A 22,317-nucleotide genomic window follows, 5' to 3' on the forward strand; every position below is an offset into this window, starting at 1 on the left:
TGGGCCGGCACGTGGCACGGCTGGCTGAGGCAGGCGGCAAGGCAAGCGTTTTGATGTGCCAGCTGCATCTTACAAATTGGCAACCTCATACCAGGAAATACGATGTTCAGGAAATAAATAAGAAACAACTGTTTTACCATAAATTGCATACCAAATTTATTGGGCCTCTGTAGCTTGACATTTTCTTTTCATTACAAGATCGGAAATATCAGGCGTCAAAGTGTTCGCAGCGTTAAAGCGGAGGATGGCCTTAATTGTTGCATCCTGAAGAAACGATCGTTCCTCACTTTTTACTCTTTTGATCGCTGAGAAAAACTGCTCACAACAATATGTAGATCCAAACATGCACATGAACTGAGTGGCATTGTTGTGTAGCTTGGGAAATATTTTTTGCTGTAATGAACGATACCATCGTGACAAATCCAACGTGTTGTAGTACCTCTCTTTCAACAAAGTTGAATTTTGCAAATCAATAATCTCCAATTGAAGAGACGATGACAAGCTCTAGTGTTTCAGTACACAGTGCCTCTTGGTGAATAAAACAATGAAGAGTCACAATGTCTTTCCCAAATTCGTCCCTGAGTTTATTTTACAAACGAGAAGCAAAACCTTGGTGACGCTCGATCATTTGTGGTGCACCGTCTGTCGCAACAGAATGGAACTTATCCCACGGCAAATTCATATTGTCCACTGATGCACAAACAGCTTCAAAAATGTCACGTCCTGTTGCGGTGTAATCGAGTGGTACCACATCAAAGAGTTCTTCAGTTACTTGCAGCTCCATGTCGACACCACGCACAAAGACTGCAAGCTGAGCACAGTCCGATATGTCGGTGCTTTCGTCAAGTGCTAGCGAAAATGCAACAAAGCTCTCCGCCTTTTTCCTGAGCTGTGTCTCTAAATCCGCTGCCATGTCCAGGATTCGACGAGACATTGTTTGCTTAGACAGGCAAACCCCTTCAATTGCCTGCACCTCCCTTGGAAACAAACATTCTGCAACTGCTACCATGCACGATTTTACGAGTGATCATACCGAAAACGGCTTGCCACTCGTTGCAATGATGTGAGCGACCCTGTAGCTTGCTCGAATTCCAGACTCGGTAGCGTTTTCTCCGCTCTCATTCACCTGAAAATTATAAACGCATTACAGAACACGAACTATGTTGCATGTTTTGATACCCTCCGTATTACGAAACAGTTTTTAAACTTACGTCTCCTGGTATGTCGTTCTTAAGCCTGGCTACCAGTTCTCTGCGTGCAACGCCTTCTATAATGATCGTAGTGCGCTGCGTGAAGACTTCTATAATGTCGTTGTATATTGTACGTCTTCGCAGAATTAAACACTTTATGACATACAAGACACTGCGGACGACCATCCCTCTCAATGAAAAGACAGGTATCCTCCAATAGAGGTACAGGGCTCCCGCGGCTAGTCATAGTTGTCATTGAACACAGATTATTGCGCCAGTTGCGGCTGCATGCGGCCAGGGGGCAATGAGCCCGCTTTTCCCCTCCACGCGGGCTCGGAGCTGCCGCAGTGAGCGCTCCGGAACGCTCCGGCTCCCTGTAGCTCTGTTGGAACAGCCTGTCCTGAGTAGTCCCCGCCCGGAGATCAGAATGAGGGACTATTTTACCTCCGGAATATTTTACCCAAGAGGACGCCATCATCATTTAACCATACAGTAAAGCTTCATGCCCTTGGAAAAACACCCATTGTACTTAATAAATAGTCACTCTCTCTTTAGAAATTGCATTTTTCATGATTCCAATTACAGATGTAGCATGTTCTGTGGGAGCGGTCCAATGCTGTTACTAGAGCGGCTGCATGAAGACTGATGCCTTCTTACCAAAATCATTTCTTATAGGAAAAACTGTTGCATCCTTGAACCTCCGGTTCTCGATGTACCCTCGTCCGGTTAGTGGCTGATGCCACAGTTTTCTAAGTCCAGCACGTGTGTTATCCCGGACAAGCGCTGAGGTCTCTTTAGCAGTGCTCGTGTTGGTGTGCGGGCAGAAATAAGTGTTTGCGTAATCACTGAGATAGGCTCTCACAGAGTGCATCCCAGAGTGCCACTTTTGAGCAAGCGAGTCTCTTAATTGCAGTGGAGTACTGCTGATGGTGGAAAACTCTTGCCCTTCCACTCCATCTCACAGCATGTTATATGGTCCACAAATTATATAGGTGTGTGTGTGTGTGTGTGTGTGTGTGTGTGTGTGTGTGTGTGTGTGTGTTGAAATGTTTAACCTCTCAGTTTTGAGTCCATAGTTATATATTAAACATGCATTTCCAGTGAGTCTATGGAGGAGCCATGCCAACGATTTTGTGTGACGCTGGGAGCCGGGCCTCAGTGGTGGTCCTGATGCCCCCCATGCCGCATGTAGTGTGTCTCCAATCAGCACAGAGGGCAGCGGCGTGGGGAAACAGAATGAGCTCTCTGTGAGCCGACCATGTGAATTCAGAGATATATGTCCTGTAAGTATGACTTTTATAATATTGTTGCTTTTGTAATGTGTGGCGGTGGTTATAATGCTAAAACATTAGCATCACCTATTAATTAGTCTCATTATTATTTAGCACGGATAAAATGTTCTGGTTATGTTAGTGTGAACATCAATTACTGGTTTATAGTGAAAAGCTTTATATTCCCTACATTAATAAATTATTTGCAGTAAATTGCATAATGTAAATCAAATACTTCAAACCCAGCCTATTAACTCTGAGACCTCACCTAGCTTGAGAAAGGAAACTTATGAAGTTATGCCCCTAATTACATACTGGATACTTGAGATGTAGTTACTCGGGTAATGTAATTCCAGTGTTTCTACTTCAGAAGCGAAGTGTCTGTCAAAGTAGCTTTTTGTCTGCATGCACCAGATAGGGGTTTTGGAAAAACATTTGTTGTAATTTGCATGCTTGACATTTATCTCCACCATAAAAATACAGATTTTGTCAATTTATGTTGACATTTAACAAAAAGTTATTTAAAGAGACTGACATGTAAGTAGGGTCCAGAACCCACAAATGTCTTTTAGCACTTTTTACACACATAGATATTGTATTTTTCGTGTGCGGAGTCATTTGTTTACTCTCATTATCTTCAGTTGTCTGTTTAATTTAGAAGTAAAAGTGAAGAAAATGTCAATACAATGAAAAATATAGCAAATATTTTAGGTGATGTTTACACAACATATTTTATGAAAAAAATATAAATAAGTCTTCAGAATTACCTCACACTTGGAACATACAACAGTTTCCTTGTTTACCACACATATCTCTTAAAATTGTCACAGATTGTTGTTCTTTTGTTCGTTTTTTGTACTTTGCTGCTTTTGACTAACTTTCAGTAGTACACAAATGGCATACACATTCACCACCATAAACGTCTTGTTTACTGAAGTACTGCTTGATTTCCGTCTGAGTCCCTTCCATGGCTGAAACCTCAGACTCATGGAATTCTCAAATATTTGTAGCCCTTTCTTCAATATGTGTTTCATCTTTTGAAGAAAGTCGTCACCTTTTAGACTTTCAGTCTGGGAAGTTTGTGTAGAAATAATGTGTAACCATTTACTGGTGCTGTGTCCACATGAGTTTAAAAAATATAGTGGGTACCTTGTAGCTCTTAGTTGAATATTTGCTTGCCATTTGATAAATTTAGTGCAGCCTGTGGTCTCTTTATAATATAAATAGACTTCTCTTGTTCTTGTCAATAAGTGAACCAGCTGCAGTGTTATAATGTTGAGATAACAGCAGGAGGTTTACTTTGGGTTATTCATGGGACATATGAAAAAAGTGTTTGGATAGAAGCACTGGGAGCAGATTTATGAGACTATAACTCTCTTGTTAAGACACATTTCACTTCTTGAGATTATATATATATATATATATATATATATATATATATATATATATATATATATATATATATATATATATAAAGAAAGAAAGATGATGAGACTTACGAAACAAAAGCGCTGGCAGGTCGATAGACACACAAACAAACACAAATATACACACAAAATTCAAGCTTTCGCAACAAACTGTTGCCTCATCAGGAAAGAGGGAAGGAGAGGGAAAGACGAAAGGATGTGGGTTTTAAGGGAGAGGGTAAGGAGTCATTCCAATCCCGGGAGCGGAAAGACCTACCTTAGGGGGAAAAAAGGACAGGTATACACTCGCACACACACACATATCCATCCACACATACAGACACCTGGTGTGAAAAGAGGCGAAAAGGGGTTGGTTGGAGCTGGGTTATGTTGATCCTGTGGTGAAATAGTGTAGGTAGAAAACGATGTGCATTAAGGTTAGGTGGTTGTGTTGCCGCCAAAACACGTTAAAGGGTGGAGAAATTCGGGAAAATTTCGAAAAAACTACGTGAGGATGTATTAAAAGTAGTGGTATGGTGGTGGCAGATTATGGAAATGAGGCTAACAATTGTCTGGTGGAGAAATAATAACGTTAAAACCTGTGGGAAGCGGCTAAAAATGATCGGTGATGTGAAAAAACGGAAATCGAAATAAAGCAAAAGTTATTAAAACTAGCCGAAAAGGTTGTTTAATAGCTGAAAGGAACTGTTTGTGAACTAGAAACGGTGGATTTTATAGCAGTAGCGGAAGAAAAAATTTTTTTGGTTATGGTTTGGAAGTGGGTTACGTATTATTACGTATTGTTGAGTATATATCGGCGGGATAAAATTGTATAGTGGATTACGGTAAAAAGCAGAAGGTGAATACAAAGGGAAACTACTGGCAAAAACAGAAGGAGGAAATAAGACGACAGAAAAGACTTCGAAATGTAACAGTGACAATAACAAACGTCATTGTTGGGTTCAAATTAATGATATGAATATAACAGAGGGAAACATTCCACGTGGAAAAAATATATCTAAAGAAAGATGATGAGACTTACCAAACAAAAGCGCTGGCAGGTCGATAGACACACAAACAAACACAAATATACACACAAAATTCAAGCTTTCGCAACAAACTGTTGCCTCATCAGGAAAGAGGGAAGGAGAGGGAAAGACGAAAGGATGTGGGTTTTAAGGGAGAGGGTAAGGAGTCATTCCAATCCCGGGAGCGGAAAGACCTACCTTAGGGGGAAAAAAGGACAGGTATACACTCGCACACACACACATATCCATCCACACACATGGTGTCTGTATGTGTGGATGGATATGTGTGTGTGTGCGAGTGTATACCTGTCCTTTTTTCCCCCTAAGGTAGGTCTTTCCGCTCCCGGGATTGGAATGACTCCTTACCCTCTCCCTTAAAACCCACATCCTTTCGTCTTTCCCTCTCCTTCCCTCTTTCCTGATGAGGCAACAGTTTGTTGCGAAAGCTTGAATTTTGTGTGTATATTTGTGTTTGTTTGTGTGTCTATCGACCTGCCAGCGCTTTTGTTTGGTAAGTCTCATCATCTTAGATATATTTTTTCCACGTGGAATGTTTCCCTCTGTTATATATATATATATATATATATATATATATATATATATATATATATATATATATATATATATATATATATATATTCCACGTGGGAAAAATATATCTAAAAACAAAGATGATGTGACTTAACCAAACAAAAGCGCTGGCACGTCGATACAAACACAAACATACACACGAAATTCTGGCTTTCGCAACCAACGGTTGCATCGTCAGGAAAGAGGGAAGGAGAGGGAAAGACGAAAGGATGTGGGTTTTAAGGGAGAGGGTAAGGAGTCATTCCAATCCCGGGAGCGGAAAGACTTACCTTAGGGGGAAAAAAGGACGGGTATACACTCTCGCTCTCTCGCGCGCGCACACACACATATCCATCCACACATATACAGACACAAGCAGACATATTTAAAGACAAAGAGTTTGGGCAGAGATGTCAGTCGAGGCAGAAGTGCAGAGGCAAAGATGTTGTTGAATGACAGGTGAGGTATGAGTGGCGGCAACTTGAAATTAGCGGAGATTGAGGCCTGGTGGATAACGGGAAGAGAGGATATATTGAAGAGCAAGTTCCCATCTCCGGAGTTCGGATAGGTTGGTGTTAGTGGGAAGTATCCAGATAACCCGGACGGTGTAACACTGCGCCAAGATGTGCTGGCCGTGCACCAAGGCATGTTTAGCCACAGGGTGATCCTCATTACCAACAAACACTGTCTGCCTGTGTCCATTCATGCGAATGGACAGTTTGTTGCTGGCCATTCCCACATAGAATGCATCACAGTGTAGGCAGGTCAGTTGGTAGATCACGTGGGTGCTTTTTCACACGTGGCTCTGCCTTTGATCGTGTACACCTTCCGGGTTACAGGACTGGGGTAGGTGGTGGTGGGAGGGTGCATGGGACAGGTTTTACACCGGGGGCGGTTACAAGGGTAGGAGCCAGAGGGTAGGGAAGGTGGTTTGGGGATTTCATAGGGATGAACTAAGAGGTTACGAAGGTTAGGTGGACGGCGGAAAGACACTCTTGGTGGAGTGGGGAGGATTTCATGAAGGATGGATCTCATTTCAGGGCAGGATTTGAGGAAGTCGTATCCCTGCTGGAGAGCCACATTCAGAATCTGATCCAGTCCCGGAAAGTATTCTGTCACAAGTGGGGCACTTTTGTGGTTCTTCTGTGGGAGGTTCTGGGTTTGAGAGGATGAGGAAGTGGCTCTGGTTATTTGCTTCTGTACCAGGTCGGGAGGGTAGTTGCGGGATGCGAAAGCTGTTGTCAGGTTGTTGGTGTAATGCTTCAGGGATTCCGGACTGGAGCAGATTCGTTTGCCACGAAGACCTAGGCTGTAGGGAAGGGACCGTTTGATGTGGAATGGGTGGCAGCTGTCGTACTGGAGGTACTGTTGCTTGTTGGTGGGTTTGATGTGGACGGACGTGTGAAGCTGGCCATTGGACAGGTGGAGGTCACCATCAAGGAAAGTGGCATGGGATTTGGAGTAGGACCAGGTGAATCTGATGGAACCAAAAGAGTTGAGGTTGGAGAGGAAATTCTAGAGTTCTTCTTCACTGTGAGTCCAGATCATGAAGATGTCATCAATAAATCTGTACCAAACTTTGGGTTGGCAGGCTTGGGTAACCAAGAAGGCTTCCTCTAACCGACCCATGAATAGGTTGGCGTATGAGGGGGCCATCCTGGTACCCATGGCTGTTCCCTTTAATTGTTGGTATGTCTGGCCTTCAAAAGTGAAGAAGTTGTGGGTCAGGATGAAGCTGGCTAAGGTTCCCACTTCCAGCTCCACTCCCTCCAAAACCTCAAAATTCCAATCAATACAATCTGGAACCACAACACCCTAATTTGGTAGTTAACTTTTCCTCCAAACCTCTCTCCCAATCCGAAACCTCTGTCCTATCCAAAGGCCTCACCTTCAGCCCCACTCCCAGATTCAACCAAACAGCCCTCGTCAAAGATTTACTGTCCTACACTCGTACTCTCTGCTGGAAGTATCACTTTGCCACGAAGAAAAATGATCCTAATCCTACTCCTAATGATCCAACTCCCCAAGACACTATCCAAATTGAACCCTGCCTGGAACAATTCCGTCCTCCGTCGCAGCGGGACCCACCTCCTCTTCCTCAAAATCACCCTCTCCAAACCTTCCAGGAATTTCTGACTTCCAGCCTTGTCTCTCAATCCTTCTTAAAAAACCTTAATCCTACTCCCAACATCACCACTGCTGAAGCCCAGGCTATCCGTGATCTGAAGGCTGACCGGTCCATCGTCATCCTTCCGGCGGACAAGGGAAACCATCCTTGTAACCATTGATGCCACTTCCTTATACACAAATATTCCGCACGTCCAGGGCCTAGCTGCGATGGAGCACTTCCTTTCACGCCGATCACCTGCCACCCTACCTAAAACCTCTTTCCTCATTACCTTAGCCAGCTTCATCCTGACCCACAACTTCTTCACTTTTGAAGGCCAGACATACCAACAATTAAAGGGAACAGCCATGGGTACCAGGATGGCCCCCTCATACGCCAACCTATTCATGGGTCGCTTAGAGGAATCCTCTTGGTTACCCAAGCCTGCCAACCCAAAGTTTGGTACAGATTTATTGATGACATCTTCATGATCTGGACTCACAGTGAAGAAGAACTCCAGAATTTCCTCTCCAACCTCAACTCCTTTGGTTCCATCAGATTCACCTGGTCCTACTCCAAATCCCATGCCACTTTCCTTGATGTTGACCTCCACCTGTCCAATGGCCAGCTTCACACGTCCGTCCACATCAAACCCACCAACAAGCAACAGTACCTCCATTACGACAGCTGCCACCCATTCCACATCAAACGGTCCCTTCCCTACAGCCTAGGTCTTCGTGGCAAACGAATCTGCTCCAGTCCGGAATCCCTGAAGCATTACACCAACAACCTGACAACAGCTTTCGCATCCCGCAACTACCCTCCCGACCTGGTACAGAAGCAAATAACCAGAGCCACTTCCTCATCCTCTCAAACCCAGAACCTCCCACAGAAGAACCACAAAAGTGCCCCACTTGTGACAGGATACTTTCCGGGACTGGATCAGATTCTGAATGTGGCTCTCCAGCAGGGATACGACTTCCTCAAATCCTGCCCTGAAATGAGATCCATCCTTCATGAAATCCTCCCCACTCCACAATGAGTGTCTTTCCGCCGTCCACCTAACCTTCGTAACCTCTTAGTTCATCCCTATGAAATCCCCAAACCACCTTCCCTACCCTCTGGCTCCTACCCTTGTAACCGCCCCCAGTGTAAAACCTGTCCCATGCACCCTCCCACCACCACCTACTCCAGTCCTGTAACCCGGAAGGTGTACACGATCAAAGGCAGAGCCACGTGTGAAAAAGCACCCACGTGATCTACCAACTGACCTGCCTACACTGTGATGCATTCTATGTGGGAATGGCCAGCAACAAACTGTCCATTCGCATGAATGGACACAGGCAGACAGTGTTTGTTGGTAATGAGGATCACCCTGTGGCTAAACATGCCTTGGTGCACGGCCAGCACATCTTGGCGCAGTGTTACACCGTCCGGGTTATCTGGATACTTCCCACTAACACCAACCTATCCGAACTCCGGAGATGGGAACTTGCTCTTCAATATATCCTCTCTTCCCGTTATCCACCAGGCCTCAATCTCCGCTAATTTTAAGTTGCCGCCACTCATACCTCACCTGTCATTCAACAACATCTTTGCCTCTGCACTTCTGCCTCGACTGACATCTCTGCCCAAACTCTTTGTCTTTAAATATGTCTGCTTGTGTCTGTATATGTGTGGATGGATATGTGTGTGTGCGCGCGCCCGCGCGAGTGTATACCCGTCCTTTTTTCCCCCCTAAGGTAAGTCTTTCCGCTCCCGGGATTGGAATGACTCCTTACCCTCTCCCTTAAAACCCACATCCTTTCGTCTTTCCCTCTCCTTCCCTCTTTCCTGATGAGGCAACAGTTTGTTGCAAAAGCTTGAATTTTGTGTTTATGTTTGTGTTTGTTTGCGTGTGTATCGACGTGCCAGCGCTTTTGTTTGGTAAGTCACATCGTCTTTGTTTTATATATATATATATATATATATATATATATATATATATATATATATATATATAATTTGCCTGTAATATTTCTAAGAGAGTTAGCTTGGCATTGCCCCACAAATCAGTCAAATCAACTGAAATGTAACATTTGCCAGTGGTGACATATGTAGGAACCAACTAGGCATTTTACAGTTTTGTGAAAGACACAGAGACATTATGAAATAAATTTTTGATAGTGTACAGCAGCCAGCAACAAATTGGTTTTAGGTTACTTTATTCAAAAAGTACTGCTAGCAGTTTCAAATTTATACAGTTTACCATCAGTTGGCTTTCATGGTTTCGTCAAAACATTCAATGCGTTGGTTTCAACTCAACTGCAGCTGAATATGGTTGTTGTGTGCCATCATTTTTCTTTCTTGTATACATCTTGCTGATAGCACATCTTGCCTTAGGGTCAGTAGGCATGTAAGTACACCGTAAATGTTCCAGGATTTTTCTTGCTGAAGACCTTGAAGGGACAATTACCATGGGACAATGACATAATTTCACGTATAACAGTGTGCATCCCAGCAGAATATCTCGGCAATATTTCATTAATTTTATCAAATACTTTTTGTATTGAAGTGATCCCTGCATTCATTTCATATCTGTGATAAAATCTGACTTTTAGTAAACTGCTGTTACCTATAGAAACGAAATTTTCACTGTGCAGCAGTGTGTGTGTGTGTGTGTGTGTGTGTGTGTGTGTGTGTGTGTGTGTGTGTGTGCTGGTATGACACTTCCTGGGAGATTAAAACTGTGTGGCAGACTGACTCAAACTCGGGACCTTTGCCTTTCATGGGCAAGTGCTCTACAGACTGGGCTACTGAAGCACGATCTGTCCTCACAGATGTACTTCTGCCAGTACCTTGTCTCCAGCTGTCCCAAGGTAAAGCTGTGACAATGGGTTGTGAGTCATGCTTGGGTAGGTCAGCCAATATAGCCCAGTAGGGTTAAACCTAAAAATTAGACAAATCAGAAATAATTGCTACAAAAGGTTTTATTGTTTTAATGGCTTCATTTGTGGCCAAATATGACATCCTAGGTTTTCCAGCTCGGCGGAGTTGAAAAATGGTGGGGGGCAAAAATGTACCCGAAAAAGGGGTATTTTTTCGGTTTTGTGATAATATCTTGTAAATGACTCACAATATCGAAAACATAATGGAATTAAAAATTGTAGGGCATGAAATCCTGCATTGAATGAGACCATCCGCATATTTTTTGGACCACACGTTTCCATACTAGTGCTCTTCAAAATTGGACCAATTTTACACGTTCATGGAAAAATTTTCGTTTTAACCTCTGTTTTTTTGGTAATATCATTGAAACTAACCCATCTATCAATAAAGTAGTTCATACAATAGATATAGAGGAATAAATTCTGCGTTTGATGAGACCAAAAGTGAAATGGACCACCCGTTTCTGTATGGCTAAGTTTGTACTTTCATTGCTGTGCATGTAAGGTACTTCACATTTACAAATCTAGGTATCTAGATCAGTTTTATGCAGAGAACTCAAAAAACATTATCATGAGTGTTGTTGTGGTCTTCAGTTCTGAGACTGGTTTGATGCAGCTCTCCATGTTACTCTATCCTATGCAAGCTTCATCATCTGCCAGTAACTACTGCAACCTACATCCCTCTGAATCTGCTTAGTGTATTCATCTTTTGGTCTCCCTCTAATTTTTTTCCCCTCCACGCTGCCCTCCAAAACTAAATTGGTGATCCCTTGATGCCTCAGAACATGTCCTACCAATTGATACCTTCTTTTAGTAAAGTTGTGTCACAAGCTTCTCTTCTCCCCAATCCTATTCAGTTCCTCCCCATTAGTTATGTGATCTACCCATCTAATTCTCAGCATTATTCTTATGAGTAAAGATTGGAAAAAAAATTTTTTTTTAGTTTTTCAGTCACGGGTAAATTCAGAGATAAGAAATTTAAGGTCAACTTTGACAGTCCCTTATTAAACGGCAAAGCCTTTTTGCACCTTTTTATTCTGCCTTTGTCTATATGTTCTGCCTGGCAAGCCAGTGTAATAATGACAAAGGTGTATCTTCTGTAATTCCTAAGGTAATCGTCCAGAAAGTTACCTTCAAAAAATCAGAACCCTACGTTTGGCCAAATTTGGAGGCAAATAAAAAAAAAGAAAAAAAAAAAGGCACCTCTGATTTCAATTTAAAATGTACCATTTGGAAGAGCAGCTTTTGCTTTACTAGAATATCGTGCATAACGTGTGTGTGTGTGTGTGTGTGTGTGTGTGTGTGTGTGTGTGTGTTACCAGGTGGCAGCATCCTGCGTCCGCCCACTAGGTGACACAGTTAATTGCTCTCTAGTGGCGCCTGGCGCCAGCCGTGGACAAAAGGACAGGTGTGGCCCAGGCAAAAGCTTTTCCTGGATGGGTCTCGCCAGTTCCCACTTTTCTTCCGGGGTGGACGCACACCAAACGACGCAGTTATTTACCCATAGACAACAACATGCCATGCAGCGATAAGTGCCGGTGTTTCGCGTGACCGCGACGTGCAGCGTGCCGCGACGCCAACGTGCCTCTGCGCCTCACACCCACGCCACGCCATGATGTGTTTTCCTCAGGCCACCTCTGACACATTTACGCATCACCTCACTGCCCTTGTGCCATAGTCACTGCTACCGTAAGAAAGAGCACCATGTTTTTGCATATCAATACATACATTGCATATGACAAGTTGCGTCATCTTTAAAGTTCTATAATCATTCAACCCATAGAGGACCAATGACAGAAATAAAGAATGTCTCATTAGCTTGCTTATTTCGAGGCTTGAGATGAAGGCCTCTCAGTAAAGCAAGCTAATGAAGACTCAGACCACCTAATTGTTGCTACAGCACTTGAAGTATCACAGGAACATTAGAAGGTTGTGGTTGTTGGTGGGGATATGGACCTTCTCATCGTGCTCAATGCCCTAGCTACACCATTGGCAAATATATGTCTTGAAACCTGGAAGAGGAAAGACCTCATCACAAGTATTTGGTTCCAGAAGTTTCAGACTGGCAAACATCAGAAGGTCACTCATATTTCTCCACGCCATAAGTGGATGTGAAACAACTTCAGCACTCTTCGGTCAAGGCAAGAAGAAGGTGGTCAAAAATAAATGTCTTCTGGAAGATATCAAACCTTTCTTAGAGCATGACACTCAAGCTGAAGCTCTTGTCGAAGCTGGCCTCCGATTTTTAACAACCCTCTATGGAGGTACGGCAGGAGACACTTCAGACAAATTGTGATTTGACCTGTTTTCCAAATCGATTGTGAAATTCAGATTCACCCTAGCATCCCTACCACTACCGTCGGAAGCAGTTTGCCAGCATTGCTTGAGGACCTACTTAAAAGCACAAATGTGGATAGGACACTAGATGGATCTGCTCCTCTGGGGATGGCAGGCTTCAGAGTTTGGTCTTGGCTCCCGTTCCTACCTCCAAAGAACCAACTCCACAGTCTCTTCTCTCACCAATTTCCTGCAAATGAAACAAGCGGGCTGTGCAGGTAGTTGTGGGTGTCAGAAGGCTGGTATTCAGTGCTCATTAATTTGTCAACTGCAAGGGGACAAAAATTACTGACTTTGAGGAGCTGAGTGACGGGGCGTCGGACTCGGAAATTAGACTTTAAGGAGCCGAGTGGTGCAATGACAGTCAAACTTCATCAGTGAAATTTGTGTACATACATACTTTTGCCCTTTTCATCCTGTACATTTATGTAAAATTTTGTAATTACGAAATATAATAACCACGTATCTGACAAAAGACAAAATTTTACAGGGGAGCTAAAAAACATAACTTTTTAATAAATTTTTTGATTGCTTTGATTTTTTATTTAGAGCATAATCATTTATTACTCTCAGGTTGTGCATTGTCTTTTTTTCATCATTTTGTTATAACAATTTTTTTTTTCACTTAAAAGTTTTTTGAGCCAGGATGTTTTCTGACATCTCAGGTACGAAGTCTCAGTTCTTAACCCTCGAGATATGAAAGACATTTTTAATATTATTTTTCAGATTTTACAACATTATTTTATTCTATTACTATATTTAATAAAGTACAAGACAATGGGTTGCTATAGTTCTGTATTTAAGAGAGTGTACATAAGAATTACTAAAGAACTACATTTGAAATTGTCTTCATTGATGATTAGAAATGGTCCAACTTTAGTGAGGAGGAGCTGCACACAAATGGGTGGTCCAATAAATTCTTTTGGTTTCATCAAATGCAGAATTTCTCTCTCCATACCATTTTTATGGAAAACATTATTCATCGGTGGGTTAGTTTCAACGATATTGCCAAAAAAACAGAAAATGTAAAATTGGTCCAATTTTGAAGAGCACTAGAATGGAAATGGGTGGTCCAAAATATATGCGGATGGTCTCATTCAATGCAGAATTTCATACCCTACAATTTTTAATTCCACTATGTTTTTGATATTGAGTCATTTACGAGATATAATCACAGAACCGAAAACATACCCCTTTTTCGGCTACATTTTTGCCCCCCCCCCACTTATCCACAACTCCGCTGAGGGGGAAAACCTAGGGTAGTCATACTGGGACACAAATGAAGCCATTAAAACAATAAAACCTTTTGTAGCAATTTTTTCAGATTTGAATGCTAATTCTACTAGACTAGTAGAGCACTTGCTGCTAAAGGCAAAGATCCAGAGTTTGTCTTGGTCTGGCACACAGTTTTGATGTGCCAGAAAGTTGCTGTCACCTAGTGTGGCTTAAGGTAACAGTATAAACATTCACGAAGTGCTGGACCTTAATAATGTTGTTGGGAGTACTGTTGCTGTGCACACAGAAACTTGATGGTTAGGTATCATATATTACCACAACGCATTTATTTATTGAATAAGGCATCTGTTGTGAAAAGTTGTATATACTACAAAAAGGGTAGACTATGATTACTTCAGGTAGACTTTATTTTTTATAAAGTTTAACTTAAAAGTTTAAAACAATCGTAGAATCGTTTAGAATTCTTTACAGTTTTTTCACAGTATTAAAATATGACTTACATTACTAGATTGCAATATTTCCAAAAGGTTGGTATAAACAAGAAGTCCCACCTCCCACCCCATACAGAGTGGTCATGCTGGGGTTAATGTTGATTAAAACATTGATTTTAGCATGTGTAGGCTGACAATTACTGTGCATTAAATAGCAGCCTCATACATTGCTACAAGCTGAAAAAAAGCCCTTATTTAATAGGGCAATAACTTTGATTAGTTAGTTCTTAGTATTGATTCCTCTAGTAAGGCAGTTGTTGCCATGATTAGTAACTACCCTATGATTTTAGTCGTGGGTTAGAGGAATTTATTTGTAATCTATATTGTGATGGTTTGCTGCTGTGATGAATTTTTTAAATGATTTCATGCTGTCTTCAGCTGACATAATCTTTATTTGATGAACAGTTGGACAATTTCAACTTGAAGCCTTTGTAAAGTATCTGAAATGGAAGCATTATACATTGGATACTTAAGTATCAGTTACGTATTTAACATAGGAACAAGTCATATCCCAAAATATACTAAAAGAATTATAACTTATTTTATGGAAGATTCATTAATGATGCATTATGCGATGTACATCTTTGCTCCTATGACTAATGTAATTGTCATAAAATAAATTAGGACTAGTTTTACTTTAGTTTATGCAGTCATATTTACACCAGTGGTGGTTAAATATGATTGAGAAAAAGAACAATATAGTTTGATCAAAAAGTTTCTATAAAATTATAATCTTCCTAGTTGAAGTACATTAAAAACATAGACATTAAATGTAAGAGCTTTGCAACAGCTGTTCAAAAGTAACATGCTTGTAAAAAAAAAAAAAAAAAAAAAATTATTTTATAACAGTTACATGCAGTCATAGGAACAAAGACATAGATGGCCTAATATACCATTAAAGAATTGTCCATAAAGTTATTTATAATCCTCCTAGTATATCTTGGGATATGACTTGTTTGTATGTTACCGTATTTACTCGAATCTAAGCCGCACTTTTTTCCGGTTTTTGTAATCCAAAAAACCGCCTGCGGCTTAGAATCGAGTGCAAAGTAAGCGGAAGTTCTGAAAAATGTTGGTAGGTGCCGTCACAACTAACTTGTGTCGTCGAATATATGTAGCGCTACTCAGGCATGCTTCGCAGGCACAAAGACAAATACTGGCACAAAAACCTCTGCGTCAGTAAATAAATAAAAAAAAAGGTGGAAGACGAGCTTTTTTTTTCTCCGCCCCGAGTTTCGACCACTGCATTTTCATACATTATCCAATGAAGTAAATACAAATTCCGTATTGTCCCTCTTCGAACGTAGCAGCATTTCAATGTACTACGAAAATCCGACTGGCAAAACTGTTTGGGATATTTGTCAATATGGCCAACTCTGCTTTCTGAATTTTTTCCTAACTTTGAGAAGATATGGTTGCTAATACGAACTTTTATGAATTGTGAATCACATACAGTATTCTCTTCACCATAAGAATAATATGAATATAAACATTTTGCCATGTATTCTTTCGTGTTTGCTGCTATCTCATTTAAATCCTGTCCGCCTAATAAACTACGAAACTAGAGTGAGACAACAGCAGACGCGGACGAATATACATACCATGTCATGTTCATATTCGTATTATTCTTATGCCTAATAGTGATACAGTCAGAAATGAAGCACGGCAATTGACTAGATTTTTAAATCTAAGATGACTAATTTCTGTGCAGAATGTAATGTACAAAAGAGGCGTCTGCAAAGATTTTCAAACGGAACAAATTTTCGCTAAATTCTCGTTCAGAAAATCTTCTATCATACACAATCTATTATTTGGTTCTTGTTGATCATTATCAAAGAAAGCAGCAGTGTAAGTAGCAACGAATAGCAGTCTCTTGCCATTGTTTCGCTAATGAGACGATTCCTCTTTGTTTTTTTAATTGTAAGCGGCGGTAGCGTGCACAAAAGCAAGCCATGCCGCGAGCGGCGACAGACCGTAAACCCTCATTTTCAGAATGCGACAAACAATGCATGACACAGTACAGCAATGCATTTTCAGCTTTGAGTGACAGAAACACCTATAACAAAGAGAACTGCACCTATCAGATCAAAGAAAAATAAGCAATCAATTCAAACCAGACGAAGCACGTGAAAAAGGAAGGCTACCCGTATAAATACGGACGGAGCGCCTGACGCATAACGGCTACCTGCTAAAGCTTAACTGCTAAGCTTACGACGACTCGAACCAAACTACTACAGCTGTATCGTCATTCATTCAACCTAAATTGTGTCTCGTATTACAATGGACCAACTTTGTTTCGATTTGGAAGTGCGGCCTAAAACTTTTCTCTCCCCTTGAATTTAGAGTCTCAGATTTCAGGTGCGGCTTAGATTCGGGAAAATTTTTTTTCCTCGATTTCGAGTCTCATTTCTCAGGTGCGGCTTAGATTAGAGTGCGGCTTAAATTAGAGTAAATACGGTAAATACATAAGTGATACTAATGCATCCAATGTATAATGCTTCTGTTCTAGGTACTTGAAAGTGGCCTAAGGACAAGTGTACTGTCATTTCAGCTAAGACAGCATGAAATTATTTTTAAAAAATTGTTGGTTGTTAGGAAATTATATTGTTGTACAGGGATGAGGCATGGTGCAGGAGTGTTGTACGTTATCAACAAACAACTACCCATTTGTGCAGGTTGTTTCTGTTTATATAAAACAGTTTGACCCACTCAGTCAGTACTGTTTTGTAAGGTAAATTCATGACTCACTTTTTACAGGTTCTGTGGTATAACCAACCTGCAGACTCCACTCAAGTGAAGTCATTTAAGAGTCCCTCCCCCTACACACACACACACACACACACACACACACACACACACACACACAAAGTGAAGAAATGAAACAATGTTACACACAGTGCTAAAATGCTGTCAGTCAAACAGTAGTACAGACTACTCAATAACCTGAGCAAATTATACGAAGTGTATTAAAACAGTAATATAAATTTTGAAATTTTGCATTTTGTATTAGTCAGATGTGCACATATTTCATTGTTCATTTGGTAAATATTCCCAGGAAGTGTCAGTACAGTATTAGCCATGCTGCAAATTTAGTCATTTGTCAGCTGATAGTATTGATGATTGAATTATTTAAATACAAAATAAATACAGAATTTGTATTAATTTTGCTGTAAGAATGGAATAAATAAAACTGTTTCAGGAGTGATCAATGTTGATTCTGGTGAGTGTGCTATGAGTAAAGCAAGGGTTTTTACAAGTATTATAAGCATTTAGAAAAAGCTGTAAAGATGTTGATGACAAGAAACATGGACATCCCAGCACATCCTCAACCTATGAAATTGTGAAAAAAGTGAAATAAGTGATTGCCAAACTGAAATCAGAGAAGTCTGATGTTGGTGTATCAATTGGCTCATGCCATTAATTTTTTTATGGGTGTTTTAGATGTGAAACATATGACAAAGCAAAATTTGTTCCAAAAATGTTGAATTTCGAACAAACCAGCTGCAATTGCAAGTTCCTTAGGAGTCACTAGGTGAAGTCAACAATAATATAGAACTACTGAAATGTGTCAAAATAGGTGAAGAGTCATTCCATGTCAAATCAATACTGAAAAGTACACTTTCCAACCTGACCCTCATAAATTTCCATACAATTTGGTGTGCTCATTGCACATGACGAGAATGAAAGGTGCCAGATTACAGAATTTTAATGAAAGTAAGACAAGAATAATGTCCGCTTGAAGTTCTAAAAAGTGCAGAAAATTTGACAAAAACAGTTGTAACTTCTGATCTAATAAAGATAGAACAATGAACCAGGTATTTTGGAAAACCCTTGTAAGAAGCTTTTCAGCTATATGCAATTTCATCAAATTCGAAGGAAGTACAATATTACGTTTAACGACCTTGACCTTGAATATCTCAAAACATGTCACCTTCAAAATTGACAAAAAAAAAAAAAAGGCTTCTCCATGTTATGCTATACAACATTGTAAAAATTCCAACTGGGCTGGCATGAGATATAAATTAATACATACACAGTGTGTTGCATTAATACAAAATAAATTGTATTCAGACTCAGTGTGACACAAAGCACTGAAAACATGTTTATTGTTAATAGGGTGGTGGTGTAACAATGTAAGCAGGCCAAACTCAAGCTATCTAGTATTTGATGGCAGTGTGGCTGTTGCCTGTAAAGTTAGTTGCTGCAAAAGCTGTTGTGTATGAAAATTATACAAATCTTATTTGAAGATGGAGTTTGAGAAGATCATGTATCACTGTAATCCATTCAGGAAAGATGGACACAGCAGATACAAGAAATATGTATGTAAAGTGCAAATGTGGACGGTTGGTATGATTGATGCATAATGACAGTTACAAAATATGTGATAAATGTAGGAAAAATATTAGCTTGTTGACAAGGGCCTGTGGCTGACTAAACTACATTGAAACGAGTGGAAACCACAAACCAGCGTAGCTCATCAGGTGAGTCAGACAAATCTGTAGCCACAAAAATTGCTTTAGATGCTTTAAATGATAGTTTGGTATGTCCTGGCAAGTCCCCAGTGGAAAAGAAGACGCTTGGGGAGAGTGAACATACGTGCAGAAAAAGATCAAGTGTGTGAGGTATTCTGAAGTAAATACATACCTAGTGTGGAAGAAAATGCATATTAAGAAACAAATGTTGAATCTGAAATGATGCAATTGAAAGAGAAATTCAGTACCAGCACCACAAGCAGTGAGGTTCCAGATTAGAGTTGACATATGATGCAGACTGCCAACTTTGCACCTATAAACAATATCTTGCTCAGATCATTTGTAATCCTGCATGGGCAAAATGTAATATGTCCACTTGTGAAAACTACCCAGGTACACATTCTACCAAGACACACATACAAGAGTTGTTTGATCAAAATGGAATTGGTGAAATAACACACAAGCTGTGGATATGTACAATAGAAAAACTCTCTAGACACGTGTATCATCTGTGGAAGACTTCTTGGAAAACCTTGCAGACAAATTAAAAAGCTTCTGTTGCATTCATTCATAGCTGCCGAACAGTCTGAATTTCTGCATGTGAAAGAAACACTTAGTGACAATGAGTGCATATGTGATTTTGCAGAAAATTATGCATTTATCATGAAGGGTGAGGTGCAGGGGTGTCATTGTAACAATTCACAGGCCACCATTCATAGATTTGTTGTTTATTATAGACATCCAGAAAACCATGCACTTCATCACACTTCCTTTGCTATAATTGCAGTATACCTTAAATGTGACACAGTGTGTGTTCATCTTTTTCACCATCACTTGGTTAGCTTTACAAGATCTCATTTCCACAGAGCACCAAAATGTGTGTACTACTATTCAGAGGGTGCTGCTGTGCAGTATAGGAATCACAAGAATTTTGCTAACATAACTTTTCATTAGGCTGATTTAAATATCTCTGCAGAGTGGCATTTCTTTGCCACATCACATAGCAAAGGACCATGTGATGGTATTGTTGGTATCATCAGGAGACTATTGCCCATGCCAGTCTGCCAAGCATCTAAAACTGACACCCAGACTATTATTTGAATGGTGCTTCAAGAACATTGCAGTGTGTCACTTTCGTTATACAACTAACAGTGAGTATGATGAAGTATCTGTCCTTCAAGAGCAATTTGCCCAAGTTCACACAACTGCAGATATCCCCCCAAGTTAATGTGTTATTCCCACAGGCTATTAGAATATTCAGACAAAAGTTTTCAACTCACCAGACATCAGAAATGAATCTCTAACTAGGACCCAACAAGACTTGTACCTGGGTGATATCACAGGGTTTGCTGCATGCATGTACAAAGGTCACTGGTGGCTTGAATGTGTTTTGAATGTTACTGCAGGTACTAGTGAGGTCCCATTTAGTTTCCTACATTCTCATGGGCCTTCACCCTAGTATGTATACTGTAAGAAACCTGACATCTTACCTGTGGGCAAGTACAGTCTTAACAAAGGTTGATGTGAGAACAGCAACAGTATTTCCTTGCACCAAAAGATGCATAGGCAAAGCTATATGTTGCTTCCCAGTATTGAGACATAGTAAGTCTAGATGATACACTTGTCATGTTTGTTTCTGTAAATATGAACCTGTTTACCTTGCCTTTCAAGCATGTGTTCAGCTGGGGTGGTTATTTCATATTTTGCATTTTTGAAGGTCAGATGCCCTAGTGTGACCTTGCATATTATAAATGCTTGCTATTGGCCTGTTGACTGTACTAACTTACTGTGCTATAACACCTGCTTTTTAACAATAAACATGGTTTTCAGTGCTTTGTGTCATTGTTGGAATCTGATTAAAATTTATTTTGCATTAATAAAACACATTGCTGTATATATCTTTGCTGAGTCAATTGTGATCCCAAATTAGGTATTTTATTATGATGTTTAGTGTAACTTGAAAAGCAATTATTTTTTTTTAAGGTAACATATTTTGAGATATTAAAGGTCAAAGGTAAAGATCACTGACCTTAACTGTGTACATCCTTCAAATATGATAAAAATTGCATATCATTGAAAAGTTTATTTAAAAATCTTTCCAAAATTACCTGGTTAACTGTTCTATCTTCATTAGAACATAAGTTACAGTCAATTTTGTCAGCTGTGTTTGTCAAATTTTCCGCACTTTCTAGAACTTAGTGGTCATTGCTCTTTCCAGACTTGCGTTAAAATTCTGTGATTTGGTAGTTCATTCCCTTATCATGTACAATGAACACACCAAATTTTATGAAAATTGAAGAGGATCCATTGGCACCTGTGTTGATTTGACATGGAATGACTGATGAAACATAGGTTTATAGATACGATGTTGAAACTAAGCCACGATCATCTTCGTAGAAGAATTTAGGATCATAGGTGGGAAAAAATCTTGGCAGTTGCGATCAAATGTGTAGGTTATGCTTACTGTGTGTTTTTAGATTTGAATGGCACAGTGCCACAAAATCAAATAATTAGTAAGAGTACTAATTAAAAGTTCAATACATTTGTGTGAAGCTATGCAAAAAAAAGTGGAGGTTTGTGGCAAAACAATTTGTGGCATTTGTACTGTGGCAGTGAATTCTACTCGCACTTTGTTTGTCCATGAAGTTCTAGCCAAAAACAATACTGTAATGACGCGTCAGCCTCCACACTCACCAGACTTGGTCCTGTGACTTTCTATTCCCAAAAATAAAGAAAACGTTAAAGGGCTACTGTTTCACAAGCATAGATAAGATCACACACATTGCTGAGAAAACTAAAAGTTATTCCAAAGATAGTTGTAGAAGCAGTTTGAAAATAACTTGTGCAAAAAAAATTCTTTAAGACTTTCATGCATATTGGATAAATTGATTTAAATGAATAAATTACATAAACACTTTTATCTAATTTTTGTCAGTCTCCACACTTATCAAATAAACTAGTTGATTAGGTTTTGAAGTTTTCACTGGTCTGTACATTAAAACTTCAGCTAACTTACAGGATTTGTGTAATAATACTCAATCTAATGCCATATATCAACTTATTTCCAGCAACTTGAACTGTCATAGTTGTAATTTATTTGAACTTTAGGTGGGGAATGGGTATATGAATATCACAAACATCAGCTCTTCAAACCATTGTACTGTATGCTGCATGTCAGCAAATGGCACTTTCTTAACACAAAAACAGAATCAGTAACGGATATGGTCCTGATTGCTCAGTGGGTTGGCGAGGCTATAAATCTTAATTCATGATGCTCATTCC

At 40.1% G+C, this 22,317-nt stretch overlaps 1 protein-coding gene across 1 annotated transcript in view; it reads left to right on the forward strand.

Annotated features, from left to right (window-relative positions):
- Positions 1 to 2,329: 2,329 nt before the first annotated feature.
- Positions 2,330 to 22,317, forward strand: part of LOC126248259 (ornithine decarboxylase antizyme 1) — a gene marked incomplete at its 5' end in the record, with an annotated part of 49,231 nt that continues 29,243 nt past the window's right edge. The window contains one exon of the mRNA XM_049949110.1: positions 2,330 to 2,473. Coding sequence (XP_049805067.1) covers positions 2,330 to 2,473 — 144 coding nt within the window. The remainder of the gene's footprint in view (positions 2,474 to 22,317) is intronic.

The sequence above is a fragment of the Schistocerca nitens genome, chromosome 3 (genome assembly GCF_023898315.1).
Source record: "Schistocerca nitens isolate TAMUIC-IGC-003100 chromosome 3, iqSchNite1.1, whole genome shotgun sequence".
Taxonomy (NCBI): Eukaryota; Metazoa; Arthropoda; class Insecta; order Orthoptera; family Acrididae; genus Schistocerca; species Schistocerca nitens.